Genomic DNA, 24,444 nt, shown 5'->3' with positions numbered 1-24,444 from the left:
AGTGTGTCAGACACTTACAAATTACAGCCCAGAACTGAAAAGACTGAAAAACAGTTGATTCAGACCTGTGATTGGTAACTGACGACTTACACCTTGATCCAGTTTGATAATACATCACTGCCAGAATCCTAGCACTGGTCAGTCACTATTTCACTTTCTTTGTGTGCTCTATCCCCTCACAGACTCCAGCTTATCCTTTGAATGCAGTTGTTGTGGGGTTCACTTTTTAGCTTATACAAATAGATTCTGAAAAGCTTTAAGAAAAAAGTGCAGAAAAATTGCTTCTGACAGAAGCAGACAAATCAATTAATTGATCTCTGGCAGTCAGGGATAATTTTATTTCCTACTCTATTAAGGAAAATCAGAATCAGTTAGCTAATTTCACTAGTGAAAATGTCACCAGTTATTAAGCAGCACACGATGGAAAGAATTAAGGACGGAAAACTCAAAAAATGTTTTTCCTTCTAAAAATTGCATTACTTATTACTCAACCTTTAGAACTCTGGCATCAAACAGCATTGAAAATCCTTTGGTTTGACCGAAGAAAGGGTTTTCCTCCCCTATAGCATCACCTACAGCATTAAACCTTCGATGTCAGTAAGTATTGGCATTGTTATATTTGTGCTCCAGAAGCTAATTTTAACAGTAACTGACTAAAGTGAACTATTTGCAACACTTAATTTACCAACTCTTCCTGTTATATATGTGCCAGAAACATATAACCAGACAAATATTAAAAAAAAATCCTGAATTTTGTATCAGTCACGTTTTAATAATAACTATTCATACAGGTGAAAAAACATGATTCAAAATACCACAAGGTGCAGTTCAAATAGATTAAGGCACTTCCATTTCTTATAGAAAGGGAGAGGTGGCAACTGTGTGTGCATACAGAATTCAAAACAGGATCCAATGCAATCAAAAATAGAACAGGACCATTACTGGTGGCCTAACATTTTAAAGCATTTTGACTCTGTGGCTTACAGCCAGCAGATCATGTCCTTAATCAAGTTTGATTATTAACCATCACCTGATGGCTCCAAAAGGGCTGATTCTTCCAGGATTTTCTTGATAAATCTTGCTGATTTATTCATTCCTTTATTTGAATGGAGTGCTCTTCTGGAAAAGGCTCACAGCTGGCACTTCCATAGTCTCCCAAAGGGCACTGTCTTTAGGACAGTTGGCCAAGAAGTGTTTTGGGAAATGCTGCCCTTAATTTGCACACTTACCCGGTTCCAAGCCAGAAAATTCAACTTTATGTCAGTAAGGCATACAGAGCAGAACTGCTCTGTATTTCTGGAGATACATAATAAGTTCTTTTATTATGACTTTTATTTTTGCTTTTGTACCAAAATATTAAGAGGAAAACTAGGTGATAAAAATTATTATTAATACTCTTCATTGATGTTCATGCTCTTGAGGTTAAAAACATAGCATGTTGGGTTTCCACAGAACTTAAGATTAATTTCAACTTTGCTGCTATTCTGATGGACAACCCTTCATAAATCACCCTTTTGATCTTCAGCAGAACAGAAGGATATTGACTCAATTTTCAAGGCACTCAAAGAAGAAAAAACAATAGTTAAAATAGAAAATATACATCATTGATACTTCTACCACCCTCTCACCTCAGGAGACCATGTTATTTGAAGATACCTCTGTATCTATAGGGAATATCAACATTGGCAATAGGGGGAAAAATAATAAGTGTGCCCAGGTTAATAGGAAATTTGGCAAGCTACCCTACTCCTTTTCCTCATACTTTCATGCTACAGTGATAGGGGCTGCTGAGCAGATGAAGCCTGCGAGAGGTTAGTGATCAGCAAATATGAAACACAAGGATTTTGCTGGAAATGCAAATGTTAAAACTATGGAAGGAAAGCAAAGGTAATACTATTCAGGACACATAGAAAGAAAAATTATTGTAAACAAATTAATGCAGTATAATCTATAGTACCATGTGTTTAGAATATTAATCAGCAAAGCAAGGTAAATACAAGTGGGAAAAAAGCAAAGGTAATTAGGAACTCATTAGTGGGACAGCTGAATATATTATCTCTGTTAGCGCTAGGCTTACCCCCACACCAGAGATTTGATCTGGCTGTCAAAGCCAAAGAAAGCATTTTTCAGAAATTAGTGAATGCAAAAGCAGACCAATACAACAAAAAACAGGCAGTTCATCACACAGTAACATGACATGTGGGAAGATTTCTGGCTAACCTCTGAACATCCTACTGTCTAAGTCCAAAACCATTTCTGAACCCAAAGATGGGTGTGGATAATCAATTGTGAGGAAGATCAAAGATATTACACTAATCACAAGAAGTCAAGAAAAAAAATCTATAGCTTGGATTGCTTTCTGTGATCATAAGGGCCAGAATACACAGGGGACTTTTCTTTATAACTCAGATAAGCGAAACACTTCATGCACAAAGGTGTTTTCTTCATGAATTTTCCTGTATGACACAAGTACTTGGCATAGTCAGAATGCTTTCTAACGTAAAGTTGGTGGATATTCACCTGAAGGCAGCAACAGAATGACAGATGTCAGGTGTTAAAACAAAATAAAGCTGTTTTTCCTTCATTCAACCTCCCAGCATCTTCTCCACATAGTTCATCAAATTAAAAGGAAATAACAAGATGCCTGTATACAGATGAAAACAGTTCTACCTAATCCCTCCCAATACTTGAAATGATTCCCTGGTTTTCTTGCAGGAAATGGTGCATGAGAAAGACAAATCATCTGTGAGTCACCCCTGTGCCAGGCTAATGCTTGAAACAGAATATGCAGTATTCACTATACAATAGTCACAGATGAAAGAAAATTATACTCCACTAGACCCACTGTTGTCCATGCAGTACATGCTTTGGACCTGCCTGAGTGTCCTGTTCTCCTCAAAAAGTGTTTCTTTATTTAATTTTGATTCTTCACTGAAAAAGACCTGTGGGGTCCAATATGCAAGCCGAGTGACAACTCACACTTGGTCAGGCTTCTTCACAGCCACTAGCTTGTTATAAAACACTATTAGGAAGAGTGTTTAAAAAATAATAGAGGCAAAATTTTAAGTAGATAAGAGCTGTGCGCATTTTTCTAACTTCTAGGGATATGAAAAATCAATGTGGCCATCAGAAAGAGAACTTTAGACAAATATGAATATTCATCTTCTGAAATGGTGGTATTCAGCTAAATTTCATTACAAGAATATAGCCATCAGATTTATGACTCTAAAATGAACATGTTTTCATTTTAATTCAATGCAACTATCATTTACCACAGACTCAAAATGAGTCCAGAAGCATTTAAAGCAGCTATTGTACTTATTTTTGAACAGAGGTTTAAAACAATTTGGACCATTACAACATTGTATTGCAAACACAAGTCAGTCAGTCTGACTTTATAGTGAAAGTAATGTACATTGATCTTCCTTGACAGCAATGAAAGCCCAATGACATCCTTCTCTGCCCTAGAGATTGCTTGAAATATAACTGCATTTGGCAGAAAATAAGCTGTTTTGCAATTTAACTCTTTTCTGTAAGCTGCTCTTTTGTTGTCAGGTGCAAATTAATGGAAACATCAACTCACCCTCTCTGGAAGAGGTCCACATTATGGAATTTGAGTAGCTCCACAGAAAACTCGACCGTTCCCTGGACCTCAGACATGATTTTTTCAGGTCATCACCTAAATAACAAATATATAGAGACAATATAAACATATGAATTATTTTGTTTAACAAATCCATGAACGGATTACTACATTTTAGTTGGCATCTCAGTGTTCATACAGTGCTTGAAATTGACTGATATCAACTGGAATCTTTCCAATGGCATCATTTAGCTCCATCTTCAGGAAAACTTGCTAAAAGCCAGATCAAAGCAGTAATTAAGAGAGGTAAGAAGTCTAATTAAGCCTGAGGACAGAATGATAATATTATGGAAAGTATAAGAAGCAAAAAGTAAATAACTAATAAGTGCAAGCATCTCAAAGCAAATTTTAATTAACTCTCTTGCTGCTCTTGTATGGGAAATTGATTTTTTTATTTCCCATTTTATGAAATGGCAGATATCCAGGATCAGAAAAGCTCATTTCTGTAAAAGCACGGGCCAAAAAGACAGGAACTCGAGACAGATGAGAGCAGACTTCAGTATTCCCTCGCTTTTGCCCCGTTCTATGACTTAAATAATGTCCCAGAAGGGAAACTTCTGAGGTATTATGAATAATTTAAAATTAATGAATGGAAGAGATTCTTCTAAGGAAAATGCTGACAATCATTGCACCTAATAGGCCACAACAGCCAGATCAAGACTTTGAAGCATTACAACCATTTACAGATAACATCTCATATGTTCATCGAATCATAGAATAATTCATGTTGGAAGGGACCTTGGGAGGTTGTGCCTTACTCAAGGAAGCTTTATGAAAGTAGGTTTCCAAACCAGCCCTATTTAATACATTAGTGTAAAACCTTAACATTTCCTTTCCTTAATCATAGCAGAAGCAAGCCAAGGACAGATTTAGAATTTTCTATTTATCATTTCCCCTTTTTCTCACTGCAAGTCTACTTCTGGCAATCTCCCAGGCTGTCTGGAATTTGTCTATAGGATCATTGAGAGGATAGAGATAAAATTTATTTAATTAACACAATCATATCAGCAGCCAAGTGCAATCTTTGAGGAAGACCCATGTCCAAGCTCTTCACAATTTCCCTTGCTGAGACATACGGGGCTTTAACAGAACATCTAGCTCAGATGCAAAGCGAAAAAACTTCTCTATAGATTCTAATCAATCATTTCCATGGCACTCATAGATTTGACCACATTGTCTAATGAAGCAGGAATGATGAGGATTTCGATACCTAAAGTTCTCAGATAAGCATTAAGCTTTAGCTTTCTCATAAGTCTCGGGGTTCACTCCTGATTAGTAATTTTCCAACTGACTGGCTTATTACACCGATTATTTTGAATTAAGTTTTCTTTCTGGCTATCCTCTTGAGCACTACTGTTTTTCAAAAAGAGCTCGTTCCAGAGTTAAAAAGTTGTTGATTTTTCATTCACCATCCTCAAAAATTAACATTGCAGATGATGACTTTAGAATGACAAGAATGGGTGGTAAAATATATGTAATACATGTCTATAACTGTGAGAAAGAAAAGCACAATTCCTAAGCTACATGTCTGATACACCTACGAGCTAAGGAGCTCTACATTAGCTTGTGTCAGGCCATGATTTAGGTGCAGTGAAGGTATATTCAAACTCTATTACTTACCAAAGAACTATTCTTTTTTTTTTTTCTCTCCCATTTCCACAGGAATGAAACCAATACTTTCTCCTTTTGCTTTTCTGCACAGATTAAGAGGTTGTATACAGTTTATAAGTCATGAATATCACATATCCACCGGGCTATGTGTGTCTTTGTGCGTGATAGTCTTGCCTGAGTCAAAAAGCAGATTGTGTGGGAAAGTAAGAGAAAACCATACAACACCACAAAGCAATAATCTAATAAGGTATTTACCCTTGAGGAAAGTGCTAATTATAAGAATTGCCTCTAGCAGTAAATCTGCATGTTGTGCTGAGGCATATTTCCCTAGACCAAAAACTCAGGATCAAAGGAAACTCCATGCTTTTGAAGACACCAGTGTAAAGAGGAGAGGGGTGAATGGATGACCAGCCAGTTCAGAGCAGTACCAATATTGTCAAAGATAAAAAATGTGATGTGAGGTTAAGGGTAAAAGAAAAAAACACACACAGGTCTTCACTGTATTTACATTTTATTTTTAAAGCTTAATACCTTCTCAAAACAAGTATAAAAGAATTACCCTGAAGAAAAGAAAAAGAAAAAAACCCCAGATAACTAACAAGCACACAAAAACCCTGTTTCTATAACTCTATTTCCCTCACCGATCAACAGATTTGAAGTGTAAACAGCTACTAGAAGGCTGAACTTCCATCCACCCCACAAGTACACCACAAGATGAGAGCACATAAATCTATGCCCCCAGCAGAGGAGCCTGGTAATTCAGGGAACACCTGAGAAGTACTAATTGGCCTCTGGTGCACCTTATTTTCATGGTACTTAGCAACATTCAAAGAAAATCTGTTTAGACACTTGGGTATCATTCTTCAATGAAAGAGGCTAGGAAATTTGACAAAACAGCTGCAGGCACCCCTGCGTCAAGAAAATGTTAAGTGGTTAAAATGATGTACTAAGTTTTCGCTGCTGTGCCAGGTTCCTGCTTTAAAGAGCCTGATCATTATCATCCAAAATTCAGGGCTCATGAAGGACCCCTGACCACTCCTTACTCACTGATCACTGTGTGGGACAACCTTGGGTTATAAATAGAGGAACAGTTGGTAAAAATAAGATTGAAGGTTGCCATGACATGACATTGTAAACACAATAGGGAATGCTGCCAATACTGAAGTATCATCAGTTATCTAATAAGCAGTTTAAAGAAAAATATAGAGATCATTCTTGGGAAGGCTTTAGCACATTTGTATTTCTGAAATGTCTGTTTCTGAATCAAACTCTCCATTTTTCAGAAGAGAGGGGAAGAAAACATTAATAAATATCAATGTGAAACTAATAAAGCAACATGGGAAGTATTTTGGCCATCTGCTCATGTAAAAGCAGTCTCTGTGGTCACTCTCATCACTCCAAAGCACTGAATTGCTTCAGATGGTGCTGCCGTTGTCACTGACTGTGCTATGCTGTCCTACATGCACCAATGGTACGAGTCAGGTCACCAGTTTGACAGTTTGTCCTTCCAAACAAGGTTGGTGTCTGACCAAGAGACAGTCAATTCCAATTGTCATTTTCCTTACAGCAAGGGCACACTAACTGAAAACCAGAATCCTTTATACAAATAAAGCCCTATGAAAATCTATATGTTTAAAGACTGGAGACTGCCTCACTTGCATTTTTAAAGGAAGGATGGATTTTACCCTCACATCTCCATGTGCACTGGAGACTGTTCAACAAATGATACTGGCCAAACTGCAATAGTTTTATTCATCTTTATCCTCCATTGCTCTCTGCAATCTTTTTGCCTTTCAGTATTTGTACTTAATATCATTTTAGAGATACAGCCAACTGACCTAGCCCTCTGGCAGTAAGTGATTAGTTGATTATGTACCACACACTCAATTGTTAAACGCCTTGAAGATAAAAATGAATCTGACAATTCCCTGCTGAAATAGCAATCACCATCAACCCAAACAAAGGGAGATAAAAAAGGTGAGATGGGGACAGAGCTGACTGGATGGAAGGACACAACAGTACATAATCTGATGGTCCCTGAACTGTCTAGCATTTGCACAATTACATCAAAGCAAAAAATAAATCAGACAAATACACCAGAATGTTTTTTAGTGCTTTCTGCATTCTTGTTCATCTTCATCAAAGACACTGGGGAAAAAAATAAAAATAAAAAACTACCAGGACAGAATAGAATGTCATGTGATCAAGGGCAATGACTCAGGAACCTAGAAACACTCTTTTAGGAGAATGAAGCTGCCCCTCAAGAAACACAACACATACTATCTCCAGTACAGAACTGTGTCCTTATTATTTTCAGAGAATCTTTTATTTTATTGTGATTTTTTTTCAGAAGCTGGTATTTGTTGAAAGCTAGGTATTTTTATCCATTTATTTATTTATTAAGAATTCTTTGATCAAGTGTGTAAAGGAAAGCCCCACTGAGTTAATTTTATTTTACTCTAGACTAATGCCTTTCCCCACTGTACTTCCAAGTAAGAAACAGGAACCAATATAAGGAGGATGGTATTCTATGACATTAAATGATTAGAAGAAGCAAACTCATTAGAATAAATCTCTTTTTCATTATTGTTTTTATTTTAATTAAATTGCCAGAATGTTCATCCTCATGCAGTTGAACTGGATCTCAGTTTTTATGACAGTGATTGCACCTCAATAGACTTGTCTGTGCATACATTAACTGCTTGAGTCAAAGCAGTCACAAATGTCATTAAGTCCTTCACTGCAACACTGTCATCAATTGTTCTCCAGTTTACAGGACCTGTCAGTTTTTCCTACTAGCACATCAACAAAATAGGAGAGGTGAGGTCTTCAATGCAACAATGATTTCAAAAGCTAGCACCACATTTTGTTGAAATAAATCAAGGCAGTATTGGTCTTCTAAGATTTTGGGTGGCAGCAACATATCTCCTTTACACGTTAAAAAGGAGCCAATCTAAGTAAAGTACTGAAGGTAGAAAAAAATAGGCTAGGTTTATTGATGGCATCAGTAGTTAAGTCCACCCCTTGATCACAAGCCCATTTGCACGTTACACCCCTTTCTAAACTCCCTGATGTGTCATGGAGCCATCGAGCTATAAACATATCACACATATGCTCCCAATCCCTATCCACCTGAGACACTTTTATTCCAGCAGCCTGGGCCACCTTCCCATTGTTTTCATGTTTGTCAGTAGCACTGAAGGGTGTGAGTGTCTACATGACATTGTTTAACAACCAGATTCTCCACCCAAGCAGCAAATATCTTGCCATAATTCAGCAGCCCTGGTGGGTTTACCTCTGCATTGCCAGTTGCTCTGCTTCCACTGCTGCAGCCACCCCCATGGGGCATTGGACACCACCTACAAGTCAGTAGAGTGAAAAAGTATTGACCATTTCTCTCTTCAGCAATATCTAAAGCCAGCTACAAGGCTTTCACCTCTGTAGACTGACTTGATTCAACTTGTCCTTCAGCATTTTCTGTGACTTGCCTTGTAGGACTTCACACAGCAACTTTCTACCATCAGTGTCCCCACAAAATGACAGGATCCCTCTGAACAGATAATATTGCTTCTCATTTCCTGGTGATTTGTTATGAAAGGGGGGCACTTCAGCCCATATTACCTCCTCTGGTGACACTCTGAGGTTCTGGTACTCAAGCCAGTCTGTGATCCACATTTCTCTAGCACTCTGGATTTCCAGTCTGAGCCCGTTGCATTATCAGTGCACCAACTTCCTCCATGTAGCACAAGTTCTGTGATGCATAGAGGGGTCCTACTTTTGACCATCCAGCTGACCCCAGACAATCAGAGTGCCAAATTGAGCTGTGCTTCAGAACAAACTACCACTGAAGTGGCTCACATTCCTTTATATGCTGCTAATATTTCTTGCTCTGTTGGACGTCAGGTACCGCAAATTCCCAGTTTCAAAACCCTAGAGGTAAACGAAGTGTCTCTCCAGGCACTTTTTGCCAGATCTTCCAGATGGAGCCATTATCCCTGTCTGAGGTATAAAGAATGTTTTTCACATCTTATCCTGTCTGAACTGGCCCAAGTGCTACTGCACAAACTATCACCCCTTTAGTTTGTTCATAGGTTTGCTGCTGCTCAGCTCCCCTTTCAAAATCTTTGTACTTCCAGATCACTCAACATAGAACGAGACTATAACCAAAAGAGGTCAGACTATAACCTGCATTCTCCAAAAAATCTCATGACACCTAAGAAAGCTTGTGTTTCTCTTTTTTTAGTTGTTGGATACATAGCTGTTATTTTATTGATCACATCCATTGGAACATGATTGTGCTCACCTTGCAATTTTAGTCCTAAAAATTTCCTGTGGAGGTCCATTGACCTTACTTTGTTTTATAGCAAAACCAGATTTTAAAATAATTGATCACTCCTCTTCTCAAACATTGTCCTCTGCTGTGTTGCCCCACATGATGAAGTCATCATTGTACTGCAGGTGTTGGGGAGCTATCCAGTGCAGTCTGTATCAATCCATGACAGGGCTTATGTTTCTACCCGTGGGACAATCAATTCCAGGTGTACTGGATACCTATCCATGTGAAAGCAAACTGTATTCTGCACTCTGCTGCCAGAGGGATTGAGGAAAGTGGGTTGGCAATATTGGTTGTTTCATGCCTTTTAGCAGCCTTTGACTCCAACTCATTTTGGAGTTCCAGCACTTCTGGTATGGAAGTTCTCAGGGGTGATGTAGCTTCCTTTAGGCTTCCATAGAACACTGTTAGCTCATATTTTCCATTAGATTTTTGCACTGTCCTTATGAGACTATTAAATGGTGAATGTCTCTGGTTGACAGATCAACTTATGGTTGGGAATCAGGAAGTCTCAATTGCCATATTCTTGGAGTGGTTTATCACCAGGCTGTGGGTGTTTGATGTCAGTGCATTTAGTGAAACACTTCACCATATGGACTGTGTGCACCAGATTTCATACTGGTCTTTGGATGTCAGGTCTTTATAGATCACCTCTAACACTGCTGATTACCTCAGATCCTGAGTATCTTTGTCAATGTTGGCCCACTGGCTTTGAGAATTTGCAAGTTTTTCCTTAAACGACTACCAGTCTTTCATAGTGGATGGGAGTTGCCACCAAAGACTGAGGACTCCTGCCTTTTTTGCAGTTTGTTTCTCAATGACCTTATCCTTGGAAAGGGATCTTAGCTGCTTGGCTTTCCCACCCAGTAATTCCTGACTACTCATCCCAATATCTAAGCATTGGAGAAACTAGCTGAGAATTAGCTCAGCTGGTTGATAGTTACAATCTTTTTATATAACTTGCAGCTCACTTAGGGATTAGGATCAGGTCATTTTTGAATCATTTATGATTTCAATATCTTCCTTGTTCTGTTCTTGTGATTGCTCTGCTGCAGAACAGGCTGCTTCTTATGATTATTTTTCTACTTCTGTCTCTTAGAAGAAGCTTCTTCACCCCGTACTAAATGAGCTGACTTCTGCTTCCAATGATTCTTTTTGTTAGGAGGGTGACAGATATATAGTCTCCTTTAGCTGCAGTGTTTGTTGGTTTTTCTCTCCATCTCTTCTCCCTGAGGTTGCTGCATAATATCAAACAGTGTTTGGTAGATAGTGGCCAGGGCTCAGCACTAAGTGTGAAGTTGTGCCTTTTTGGAATAGCCAAAGTGCTTTATTCCATAACTTCATCAGCATTCTGAGTTGTTTAAGAGTGAAGTTCTAGACCACTGGAGGTGAGAAGTTCTCTAGATACCTGCCTATATTCTCCCACATGCCATGCCACCCATGGCGTCATGTAGCCTGAGTCTTACTCCTAAATTGCTTGTCTACATTTAAAAAAACCCAAACAAACAAAAAAAAACACAACAAAAACCAGAAGCAATATTTCCAAGAAATACCAATAGAAGTATTGTAACTACCCAAGGATGATCAAACTGAGAAGTTTTGTAAGGAGAAAGAAAATATCACGCAAGAACGTAGAGAAGGTGCCATTCTATATTTCATACACAAAAATACTCCTAGAAAGTTTCAGAGGAAGAAGTATAATTATTTATGGTCTCCATGAGATGGTACACAAAGTACAGTCGTGGCTTCAGGTCAGAGCCCAAATAACAGATTAAACTCAGTGTTTCAGTAACAAATCTCCCAAGCCCAACATCACTAATCACTAATCACTACAGAGCACAGTAAACTGCAAAGACAACACCAGTCTTTAACAGGAACAGCAAATCAAAAGAGAGTGGTGCATATCACAGAAACTAATATTAAGTACAGATTAATCAATACCATGACCAACAACTGTTAACAGATAAATCACTTCTAATATGCTCTGATCAATCTGTTATCATTTCAAACTCTTCAAGCCCCAAAAGTGCTGCAAAGCTGTTGCGGTTTAACTCCAGCTGGCAAATGAGCAACACACAGCTTGGATGTGGGGAAGAGAATGGGAAGGGTGAAAGTGAGAAAACTTGATGGTTGATATAAGAACAGTTTATTAATTGAAATATAATATTAGTAATAACATTAACAATCATAAAAATAGTAAGAAAAAAATAAAAGAGTTACACAAAACCTAAGAAAAACGAATTGTGTAAATGAAAAAAAATTGCTCACAACCAATAGACCAATGTCCAGCCAGTCCCCAAACAGCAGCCCTGGGACAACTTTTCCCCTAGTTCACATACTGAGCATGATGCCACATGGTCTGGAATATCCCTTTGGATCAGCTGGGCGCACAGTTCTGGCTGTGACCCCTCCCAAACTCCTTGTGCATCCTCAGTCTCCTCACTGGTGGTGTGGCACCTTTATTCTGTATAAACACTGTTCAGCACTCATGGAAACATCCCTGTGTTATCAACACTGTTTCCAGCACAAATCCAAAACAGTCCCATACCAGCTACTTGGAAGGAAATCAACTCTTTTCCAGACAAAACCAGCACAAAAGATGCTGTACATACGCAATTACAGTTGGACTCAATGATCTGAATTCCCAGTGGTCTCCATCCTAAATGATTCTATGATTCTATGATGTAGAACTCAGCTCAAAGACCTTTTTAGTCTTGTTAGATTTTCTGGTCACAGCTTGTTTTTGATTTTCTGTTTGTTCTAATTTATGACTTCAGTCTTAAGTCTCCTCCAGAAATCAAGATGTTCTCCACCACGAGAAACCTTCTAATGCTCTGTTTAGGCATGGAAGTGTCAGGCATTATTTTGTAAGATCTCCAATCTTTACAACCACCTAATGTCACCCAGCATAGTTTACAGCATGAGATAATATCACAACACCAGGTAGCAATAATCCCTTGAAGCTCTTTTGTTAAGGTTTTTAGATTTCCAGTGAGGTGTAATCCTATGCATTTTTTCTTCACTATGGAAGCCAAAGTAAAAATTTGTGATACAGGTAGAAACAAAACCCAAGGCCTATAATCTTATTAGGTCATATCTATGTATCATGCTTTTCCTCCAGTGCATAAGCATTTAGCCTAGTTAAAAATCGTAAAGACTAATTTGGTTATATACTCTAAGGAGCTAACTTGGTTTGAATTCAAGCCCTGAAAACTTTCTTCCAATAGTATTTTTTAAAAAATAAATAAATAAGTTTTGCTGTTTAATATTCTCAGGAAAATCAATATGCAGAATTTTGTCAGATGCATTAAACATATGCTCATAAAGAGTGCAACACCATGAATAACTTTTCCCAAAGTTTGTTGATTGCTACCACCAAAAGGTAATGACTTAGAGACACAGTAACAAATGTTCAATGATCCTTTAAATGATTACCCATAACCCAAAGAATATTCAGAGTGGAGCAAATAAGAAAGTAGCTGGTTTATTTCATGTCTTTTTTTTCTTTTCATTTGCAAACTCCACTGTGCTTTGTCTTTTACCAGTACAACTGGAATTTAAAAAGTACCAGTGGTACCTCGTTCACTAATGGTAGATACCATTCAACCTCCAGCAACAAAATTAGTGTTAAGATTAAAACCACTTGAATCTCACCTGAGAACTTTCACGCTACATCAATAGCTTCAAATATGTGGACCACATAGGCATGGGTCAAAACAGAGTGTGACTAAGGGGTCCAAAGAAATTCACTTAGGAAAACAAGTCAACAGCTTACTTCAATTCCTCTCACATTCTGTTTGTGGGACCAATCCACACTAGAGATTTTGTACAGGTCACCACATTCAAGAAGGCTGAGAAGCAATAATCTAGATTATACCTTCCATTAACTGGTCATTTCAAGGGTATGTAGATGGAGGAATAAATCCACTAGGGGAAAAACCCAAAATACCAGGTTGTGCCAGAGGATTTTTAGGGCAGAAGTGAACAAGGGCCAGAATAAATGTCAGGTGCCAGTAGGCTGTTCCCATGAGATATAAAGCCTTTGAGCTCTTACACGGGATTAAATGTGAACACAGCTGTGCAAATTTAGGTCAGATCATTCAGAAAAAAGAATGAAGAGCAACCTCAATTTCTCTTCTGTTCGCACGTGCCTGTCAGGACACCAGTGCTCAGTTCAGCACAAATCACTATCTGCTTATGCCAGTTAATAATAACTTGCTGTTGGTAATGTGCAAAGAAAGGAAGCAGCAGGGGAAATTCAGACAGAAGAGGAGAGAGAGCAAAACAGAAGGAAAAAGGAGATAATAAAAACTTTCTGCTGGACTAGCTTCCCACTGCTACATAATCCTCTCTTCTTCACCTCTTCCCTACCTTTTCCTTCACGGAGTTATATTCCTTTTTTATGACCTTCAAAAGAAAAAGACATTTTAAAATTTTATGCACAACTGAGAGCTAAAGCTTCATATTCCTCAGAACATCGTCGTCTTCAATCTTCAGCAGTTTTTGTGTCTTATTCCCACTGTTCACCTGAATCTTTTTTCTGATAGTCCCGTTGTCAGTCTTAGAAACACAAAATGCATCAAAAAGTAGCAAGTTATTTGAAGCCTATTTAGGACACTCAGTCAGAATTATCCGTTATTCTCACATTTGACTGTGCTCTCCTCCCCAGTAAAGGGAGATATATTCTTTTCAGTCTGGGTTTTTTTCTTAGTTTCATATAGGAAATTAGAGCTCTTTAGTGCATATATTATTTTCAGGTACTCACAGAACAGCCTGCAATTTATTTTTATAATTATTTTTTTAAAGATCTCCAATTCATACCTGACTGAACTCAAAACTGCATGGACATAGGTCTACACTGAGTTCTTGGGAGTCTTACCAGGATGTTTGGCCACATTCAAATCTTTAGCAACAGCTAAAGGACACTTCTGTCTGTTCTGAATAGGCCACATCTGGATGTGACAGCAAGCTGGCCAAGATCCTTCCTGTAAGGAGTCCAGCATCAGGTTCTGTAGGGCTGGGAAGGACACATAAGAAGGTGAATGAGATGCATCCTCATGTGAGAGACATGGCAGCCTGATGCATGAGTAAAGGAGCTCTCTGCTTTTGAGCACAAACTGTCATGTCAATACAGACATCATCAAAGTAACCAAATAGGAAACAGAGGGACAGGGGATGCTGTTAACTAGTCACAGATAATGAACTAGTGACAGTTATGACAGTGAAAACTTACTGGACTATATGGGGGTTTTGGCTCTTTTCTGACTGAATTTCCATTTCTGGTCATGGAAAATTTACATCACTGTCTAAATTCAACTGTCCTTGTCAGACTTTTAATGCGTATTTTACATTTTGCCTGATCAAATTCACTGCAGAGTTTCACTTGGACAAGTTATAGTCTCCTTCAGATATTCTGAGGACATTCTAAATAAGAGCATACTTTACATTAATTGCACTGATTATCCTTGTCCATGAAAAATTTAAAGCACAGACACTTGTCCATGAGATTCATCTCACTAACTAGAAATGTCTTCATATGTATGCACTATAGTCAATAGCAATACAGAAAATACCCTCAACAAGATTTATGAGACCATTGACACCTACTCTGTGCCAGCTTCCAATGGAGCTGAAAGTAATTTGTTCATGTCTAGATAAACAAGCCAAGTCCAGATCTAGTTACATGGATGTTATTCACAACAAAATCACATGGATTCACAGCATTTTAAATGTGTTTGCAGAAGCACATGTGGAAAGGCTAAGACAGCATGTGTGTGTCAAAATAGATAAATTTACACCTTATGTTGGACCTGATGAGAATATCTTGAAGGCCCTTCCTAACCTTAATGATTCTATGATTCTTAGATGTGTTCAAAAAGGAAAGATAATAAGAAAAAAACCAGACAACAAAACCCCTCAAAGCTTCATGATACAACATTTTGCCTTGTTTTGCCCAAAACATTTTACCTTTTATCATATAGGTCTAGACATGCAGCTGGAATCAACAGTCAGCCTATCACTGGATAGAAAGGGACTCAGCACTTCGAAGACAGGAAATGTGAAAGATAAAGTCACCATTCTGTCCTTAATGCACATGGATTACATTATGATCAGACATTGACCTACAAAACCACTTCTGCCTCTTGCAGTGTTCAGGACACACAGGTTCTGGGAATTAATCTAGACATTACAGAATAGTCTTGTCTGGTTTTCAGATTTCAAAAGATGTTATAAGGGAGATAACGGACCCCAGAACAAAAAGAGAGAACTCTGCTGATTCAAGAAAACATGTGCATACTTAACAAGTCAGATTCTCTGTTGTCTTGGTTGCTTAATACAAGTTTTTGAGCAAGTCAAAGGCTCTTTATACAGCCCTTTCTATTAAATAAAATTCTATGAAGGGGCTGGAAAGTAAACATTGTCAGCAGTTGTGTTAAAGTTTCATGGGGAGTAAGTGGAGATATTGATGCTTGTAAGGAGCCGTTGAATCGAGTGTTTGCAGCATTGGACCAAAAGAGAGCAGCACAAGAAGTGTCATACCCTCACACACTGAACAATACAAGAGCTCAGAGCACCAGAAACTTGACAAACAGTTGTGGTGATTATCACAAAAAATGCTTAAAGCCTGGGACAGGGTGGGAAGATGCCCCAGCCCTAGTAGTGTTCATGGCCAGGTTGGATGGGGCTTTGAGCAAACTGGTCTAGTGTGAGGTGTCCGTGCCCTTGGCAGGGGTTTGGAACTAGATGGTCTCTAAGGTTCCTTCCAATGCAAACTGTTCTATGATTCTGTAATTCTAAGAAGGATGTTGGTGAGAGAACTTGACAGAGAAAGATGGTTGGAACAGCATTAGCAGAACTAGGGTCTTTGTTCTGTTGGAAAAGGGAATATTTGCAATACTGAAATTAATACAATTTGGTTTTACTTTAAGGTCAATTTTTTTTTGTCATCATCCTCAGTTGTAAAATATTTAACAACTTCCACACAAAGTTTGAAACAGACTGGTGTTACACGGTGCATTGACTAGTATAGTAAGTAAAGGAGCTGCAGACCATTTTCTATCATGATGACTCTTTGGACATGCAGTAACTATTAAACTGAGATGAGATAAGGGAGGAACAGGTGCCTGTTTAGAGCAGTATGATTTAAATATAGGCAATAAAATATGCAGAGCCATAATCAGAATATTGACTTGTTTTAAGTACTTGGGGCCATGTTGATATAAATAACTGCACCAGGTTTTCCTACAGAGCAAGAGCTAAATTAAGTGGTTTACAAACAGAGGAAAAGGCTGACTTATTTGTCATGGCATTGCTTGATCTGTGACTAAAAAAGAAAGGGCCAACTCTGCCACTGCTAGACATGAAGCCAACACAAAAGGGCCCGAGGTACAGCGGCTGAACACGAGGCTAGCAGAGTCTATCAAAACAACAGAAAAAAACATTTCTCTCAAATTTGGGCAGCATCTTGGCAAACTCCCCCAGGTTTAGCACAGTTAGAAATTTTGCCTTACAAAAGGGCTGTAATTTTTCTTAATCCAGCCTCAGAACAGCTGCCCCTCAATCTTTGCCTGTCATGCTACAAGCTCATTCATTTCATGGAACTAAGGTGTCTTCTCAAATAAGGCAAGGCTTGCAGGAGGGTCGGTGAGCTCTCGATGTTCAGCTGGACAGGGAGATGGATTTCCCTTTAGAGTTCTGGGGGCACTGGCAACCCATTAATGACAGAAATTTCCTGATTTTCCATGTCATCTAAGTGTTGGATTTTGTGTTGACTTCTACACAGGTACTTACTTGAGTGATTGTCCTTAACAGACTTGTGTTGTGAACCAAGCAGTGCCTGAAGAGACAGCAGAGATGGTAACAAGACAAACTTATCCATCCTGGGGCTTTTCGTCTCTGCTTGTGCCCAAATACTTAAAGCCAAGATAACTTGAGCAACACAAAGAGGGAACCTTCAAGAAAGGCACTGAGGCACCAGTCCTACCATCCTGCCATGTTATCTCCACGTCCCTTGAAGTTCCACTTTCCTAGCAGTGACTGTGATCTGACTGGAAGTCTATGGTATCCTGCAGATGTACATAAAACAGCAAGGTTTATGTACAAAACTTATTGGAAAACTGCAGTTTTCCAATGCAGATAAGACTCTGGCGGTAGCAGCACTGTATGCACAGAAAGAGAACACTCTGTGCAGTTGTTTTGGACCTCTTAGTGTACTGCAGACTGCCACAATTTACACTGGCACCAGGGCCCAAATAGGCTGGTTTAAGCCTGGTTTAAGGCAAGCAGGGTACCCATATCCTAAAGTTACAGAGACCACTATTTAAAAATAGCCCTCAGTTTGTAAGGTCAAAGCAGTAGGCAGCAGGAGATGCTTCTTGCCAAAAGCAGACAGAACTTTGTTGTTAGTAGCTCTACACCCAGAAGAGAATCACCTGCTGCGGCAATGGGCTACAGAAACTGTCCCCTTTCCAAGAGGGACATGCTGCTTTCTAATGGAGGTTAACTGCACTCAGGGCTGGCTCCTCACAGAGAACAGAGATGATATTCTACCACTGACAGACCAACATCTGAAATTTTATAAGCAGTGCCATAGAATGTAGAATCATACAACATGAAAAGGTTTGGTTGTAAGGGGTCTTAAAGATCGTCTAGTTCTAATCCCCCTGCTACATCCTCTCATGGTCTTCAGTGGGGTTAATAGTGAAGCAATGGAAGCAATTCGCTTTAGGATCTAAATGGCCCTTGAGTAATTTTGCGGAAATTTAGTATCTTGACAAAAAATGGAAAGGTTGGTTATGTACCAACTTCCTCCTTCTGACACTAAGTGAATCATACAATCATAGAATCTCTGAATGGTTTGGATTGGAAGGGACCTTAATGGTCATCTAGTTCCAACCCCTCTTCCAAGGGCAGGGACACCCTCCACTAGATCAGGTTGCTCAGAGCCCTCTCTGATGTGACCTTGAATGCATCCAGGGATGGGACATCCACAACTTCTCTGGACGACTGCTTTGAAAGTGCCTTCTAAAGCAAAGTGTTGAAGGCTTTATCAATATTTTTGTGGTCTAGATAAGTGCCTAAGCTCTCTCCTAACTCCTCTCTCACAGACAAGACTATGTACAGGACAATCCTCTTAGAAGATGCCAATAGCAGTGCTGGAAGCAGCAGAATTTTAACCTTTTGATCAGTCTAAAAGCTGAGGCAGAGAGGTGACACATCAAAGGCTTTATAATCTTTTCATTACAACATCAACACTATTGCAAAATATAAAAATTATGGGCATCAGTTCCAGTAACAATCATTGGAAAATGAAGGCAGTGCAGAAACATAAAATCAATCAGACTTGATTCCTCTTCACTTAGCAAGTCACAGGACAAAGTTAGGAAAGAAAGTATTTGGTAGAAGAAATTTTGTATGGACATTCACATAAGAAACCCCATCACGATCAGAAATCTGGAGACTTTGTGAGGACAAGGCTGTACAGGCATCACATCTTCATGACTCTGCAGTGAAGTTTCCCTTTTTATGTCCACTTAAATGTCCTTAATTTTGTTGTCAGACTGTTATTTCTGAACAAACGAAATAAAGAAGTGGTAACTTTATTACCTGTTCTATTGTTGTTGTGTTTTGGGGTTTGGTTTTTGTTTTGTTTTTGTTTGTTTTTTTCTCTCCTTTGTCAAAGCTCTGTGTCCAGAGGACACTCTCTATCTTATTAGAGAAATACTTAGTAAAGCGAAGGACATTAAATTGCTGTTTTTTGTCACTGCCACATAGCCGTATTGAGTGTGCTTTGAGTACTGGACTATTTACACTCTAGTAGTGATGACTACTTTTACTAATTTGTCACAGCATAAAGCTATTTATCTTGGAGCCCTATTTAATTTATTTTTGTTTTAGGTAATGCAGACACACAATTTCAATCAGCAGCCAGAACCAGACTGTAAACACACCAAATAATGCCATTTTGTAAAATTTCCAAGACTTCTCAAATAAATATTTATACTAATTCTGTAACATAGGAAAAGGTTTTAGGAAATGATCACATGGGAACGCCAAAGCAAAATACTGCAAATTTGAAAATTGTGGACTAATTTTTCCAGCTACATGCCTTTCCCACACTAAAATCCTGCTTTGTCATTTCAGTAATGACAGACACTTTACCACCACACTTTCTCATGTCTTAAAACATTAGATATGTATCTAAAATCCCCTGAATGAAGATACTACTTGATATCCATTGGTCCAGCAGGACATCTTCCTATCGTTTCCAAAAAAACCAGATTAAATGAATTTTTTTTCTGCTAGAATTTTCTATATTGTGTGGGATAATCTCAGCAAAAATACTCCCTGTGATAAATCCACATCCAGCAAAGGTGTTATTTTGATAATTTTCCTCTCATTTTATTAATACAGTGCAAATCCAGGAACAAAAACATTTTGAGGAAAATGTATATCACAACTATATCTTGGGCAACAGTGGAATTGCATAATCTCACACTAAACCACTGAGCTAAAAAACAAAACAAATCAGCTTCAGGTGCCTGGCCAGGAATTCAGTTAAGAATAAAACACCTACTCAGAAAGAGCGAGTTTTTCTATGAGCAGAAGTTTCTACACACAAGCTGAAGCTGGGACAGTATTTTGGGTGAATTCAGAGCGGGAATTTTTGCAAAGAAGACACGCAGCCCATATTTTTTGTTTTATGCCAACCAGTAAAAAATACTATTCAGATTTCCACTGGCACATCAGAACTTATCAGATCATTTGTTACTTACTAGTGATGCCTAAAGTGATTTTTTACTTTTCCATTTCTATAGATTTTAGAAGTACTTGTAACTGTAGTAAAATGTAGATTTAGTATGTTATATTTCTAGCAGCTTAAGTTCATTGTTTATATATCCTAACCCCTAGTACATAACAGTAGTTTAAATTCTTTTAGTTATTTAGTCTTGTTTCCAAGGTAAAGAGCTGACAACTATCAGAAAGGCCTGCAGAATGAGACATAAACACAGGGCAGAGTGACCCAGAAATCAGAACATTGGAAGAACTCCAGGAGCCTGAGGAAGAGGAAGGCTGATGAAGAGGAGGTTGCACCGACTCCAGACTCAAATCCTAAGAGGGTGGGAACAGGGGCGGGATCAGGGCTGGACCAAGAGATATGTGAACTAATGATTGGATGGATCATATTATAAAAAGCCATGGAAACTAGAGCTTGAAGAGGTGCACCTGCATATCATCATGTATTCCTGTGGGCCGTAGGCCTGATACTAAAGGACTTTAACTTTTTATCTTATCCCACACTAACGTGGTTCAGAGTTCTGCTTTGCTGGGGTCTCTCACGGCATCTCCAGCTTGAAATAAAGTGTCATTTTGAAATTATTGACAGCATTTCCTAATTAATTATCTTTAGAGGAGTAGCCTCTGAATCCTGACTAATCCAGACTAAATTTCTGAGCTCCTTGTATTTACACACCTCCCAGGGAACATCCATGATCTCTTAAGAATGAAGACTCAGCTTAGGAGAGGCACTGACAGCTTTTGGAGCATGATGTAACATGAATGGCAGGCCCAGATCAAGTATCTATATAAAACAAGCAGAAGGCTTTTCCTTCATCTCCAAACAAGACAGTGAGATGTGTGTGAACTTGAAGTCAAGTGACTGTAGTTAACCAGAAAGCTATAACAAAAATAGCTATGTCAGCATCCAAATAAAAGCACCCGTCATATGAACATCCCTATTCAGAGCAAGCATATTTAGCACAAATGTCTGCCCTGTTCCTGTGGGGTTTTTATGATTCCTTGTAACAGAAAAATCATTCCTGGTGTCCCACAATCAAATTCTTAACCCTCACTGGTTTTTGTCTTAGAAATACAATCAATAGGTAGAACATCATGAGAACTTTCAGTGTTCTCAGTGCTATCTGCACCTTCACAAAACCCAACGAATGTCTTGGAATTCTTGACCTCATGTTACCTCTTTTGTAGAGGGTCTTCTCATTTTAAAAGTTGTGCATGGCTTTTGTCAGAGGCATGATTTTATTTGTAGAACTCACAGTTGAAGTGATGAGAGGCCTGCAGGGCTTCATGTTTGCACTTTCAATTTCAGACACTAGTTTGTTGTGCAAGCAAACATTTCAGATTTGATCTATAAAGCAACAAGACACAATGAACAGAGAGCCTCCAGGGCCCTTTTATCACCCTTCTAGAAGCAGTGGCATTTTGCCTCTCATTCTGCCACCTGAGAATTTTTATATCCAGACAAGATACTTTGGAAAAAGGGTAATTTTAGACATCTTGGAGATTCAAATGTCAGAATGCCAAACCACTACTATTTTCACTCATGACACTGGCTGTCAAATTATTTAAGTTCTATTTTCAATGGCAACTAGACACTGAGGAAGAAATTCCAATGCCTAAACATAGAGATCTTGTGCCATTTTACACCCCCTAAAGTATAAAATAAGACGATTCCCAACTGTCAGTTTACTCACAATGTAGGACAATCCTATTTTCTTCGGAAGCAGCAACTAAATATCAGACGAGGCATCTTGAAGCCTCTCAAATGAAAACAGACATTTATGGTTAGGCAACTGAGTGTTTCCTCTAAAGTCTGCAAACAAATAAAGCCCAGAAAGTGATTGAACTTAGCCTGAAACAGTCACAGAGATTAATCAATTCAGCCCCTACTGACTGCACCTCTTAGATACCATGGAAGCTCAAACACTTGGGTGTCTTCATCCAGTCTGTGCCCTAACAACTAAATGGAGGTGTCTCAATGTGGGAATGCATCCCATTCTCAAACTGAAATCCATCTCACCTCATGTTTTAGGTACATACATTGTCTATCTCTACTTATGGGCTGCTTGTCTAGGAAAGAGAAAAAAAACTAGTAGGCACCTTTAGAAAGAGATTCCTCTGACCCATTTCTTTAAATCCATTTTAAACTGCAATGAGTCACACCGTTTCTTTCCACAGATTAGCAAGAGAATCTTGGTGCTTATTTCTGATGTAGCTTCTTAAAGACAAATGAGAATTCCCACTTCTGGAAAAGTGGGTATTGATTGAGGACTAGATACCTGCCTTTTAGAAGTACCATCAGATGTCCACACAGCAGACACCTAAGCTGTATTTGAAACTCTGAATTTTAAAATCCTGGATTTCACTGCTCTCCAAAACACAACTCAAAATGATCCCCTCAAAGGAAACAGAATTTCAAATTATATACATATCAGACAAAAATGTTATCGCTAGGCATCTAAATGCAACTTTGGCTTACAAACTCTATACCTTAAACTAAAAAAACCAAATCACAATATTTAAAAATGGATACAATTTTTTTTTAATGTAGGGCCTTCAGGTATGAGCAACACATCAATCAGTCTTAGTAGATTAAAATGGAATTTTAATCTTATTTATATTTCCCTAATTTCTAAGAATGCAATGGAAAAAAAAGGTAAGAATAAAGAACATAAAAAAAGTCCTAGATGCAATCTAGGAATTACACTGTGAATTTACACTATGAAATGAAGTCCTGTCCACTCATAGGTAAGAAGTTCCTTTCCTCTTCACTTAAATCCCAACATTGGGAATTACATTTTTTGGCTTATAAATTTCCCACTGCTGTATAGTCTGTTTCAAACAGATTTCCAGTTTAGATGTTATAAAATAGCTGCTTTTTTCAGCTGATAGAAAGTAATGATATATATGATATATACTGGAGAGGACTTTGGTCCTTCCCTGGGTTAAAGAGATGTGAATTATTGTTGAAACAAAATAAAGCAGCAAGTCACATCTGTCATTCTGGGCAAGGAAATATAGAGGCTTATTTTCTCCTACTCATGTTATCATCATCTACATCAGTTTTCAGTGGTTCACAAGATCCTTGTTGCAAAGAAAAAAAATAAAATCTGAAAAAAAAAGTGTGATATCAAGGGGAAAGTCTCAACAAGTCTTTGGAGCTTTAACCACAATTGTGAACTTGATGTATTGAATAAATATTCATCCTGGATTTCTGATTTCATCCTTCTATTAGCAACCAGACATCCATGAAATGTAATTCTCACACAGCACTGAAAATGAGGAAAACAGACGGAACACACAAAACTGTGGCAGGCACATGATTTCATTGGGCCCTAAATAGCAAGTTGTGAATGTTCTGTTCTTCTGCATTTGAACAAATATCACTATGAAGCAGATGCAGGCAGGACACCCAGGTATTTACAGTTCTGTCATGAGAAAAATGCAGTTGTGTTTCCATCCTGGTAGCAAAGACAGATGCACTCCCTGAGTGTGTGTTTCATAGTTTATAACAGCTGGGCAACACACAGGCTGCTAGGTAAGAAGATCAAATGTGGGCCAGGATAGACATTTCACCTGGTCTAGAACCTCACTCTGATCCTGCAAAGGAGAGTCAGTGTTGGGTGGATCAGTCCTGTTTGCAGAATCCAACTCCTGCGGGATGAACATGTTTTAGGCTGCTCCAGCACTCTTTACTTTCTGTTTATATGCAGAAACCTGCCATCTGTGTGTCTTCTGAGAGAAAATTTTGGCAGCAAAGACAACATCACACACTGAGTAATAGCCCAGTGATTCCTGGAATATACTGACTGCAGTAAAAGTAAGGATGTTGGGTAAAATGCTGGTTATGCTGGCCTCAACACAACAGCTTTGTGAGTGTTAAACAACTACTTGATATCAGAAAAATGAGAAAAGAGAAAGGAGTGTATCTCTTCTTACTTAAAGCTACATCTGAGGTCACTGTTAAGACTTTATCAGTGTTATGCACACTAGAGAGGGCAGAAGACAGTTACTATTTTCAGGATCTAGAGTCACACAAATTTGCTGTTGAACATCTGAA

The 24,444-nt window shown here is 38.5% G+C and overlaps 1 protein-coding gene across 5 annotated transcripts in view; it reads right to left on the bottom strand.

Annotated features, from left to right (window-relative positions):
* FAM135B (family with sequence similarity 135 member B) overlaps positions 1-24,444 on the bottom strand; it is a 289,327-nt gene that overhangs the window by 156,105 nt on the left and 108,778 nt on the right. For all 5 annotated transcript variants that reach the window (XM_071553796.1, XM_071553792.1, XM_071553793.1 and 2 more), the window contains one exon: positions 3,584-3,679. In XM_071553796.1, the coding sequence (XP_071409897.1) occupies positions 3,584-3,660 (77 nt within the window). In that variant the 5' untranslated portion in view covers positions 3,661-3,679. The remainder of the gene's footprint in view (positions 1-3,583; positions 3,680-24,444) is intronic.

This window comes from Pithys albifrons, chromosome 4 (assembly GCF_047495875.1).
Source record: "Pithys albifrons albifrons isolate INPA30051 chromosome 4, PitAlb_v1, whole genome shotgun sequence".
Taxonomy (NCBI): Eukaryota; Metazoa; Chordata; class Aves; order Passeriformes; family Thamnophilidae; genus Pithys; species Pithys albifrons.
Note: the sequence above shows the minus strand (reverse complement) of the source record. Positions and strands in the feature narration are given on the sequence as shown.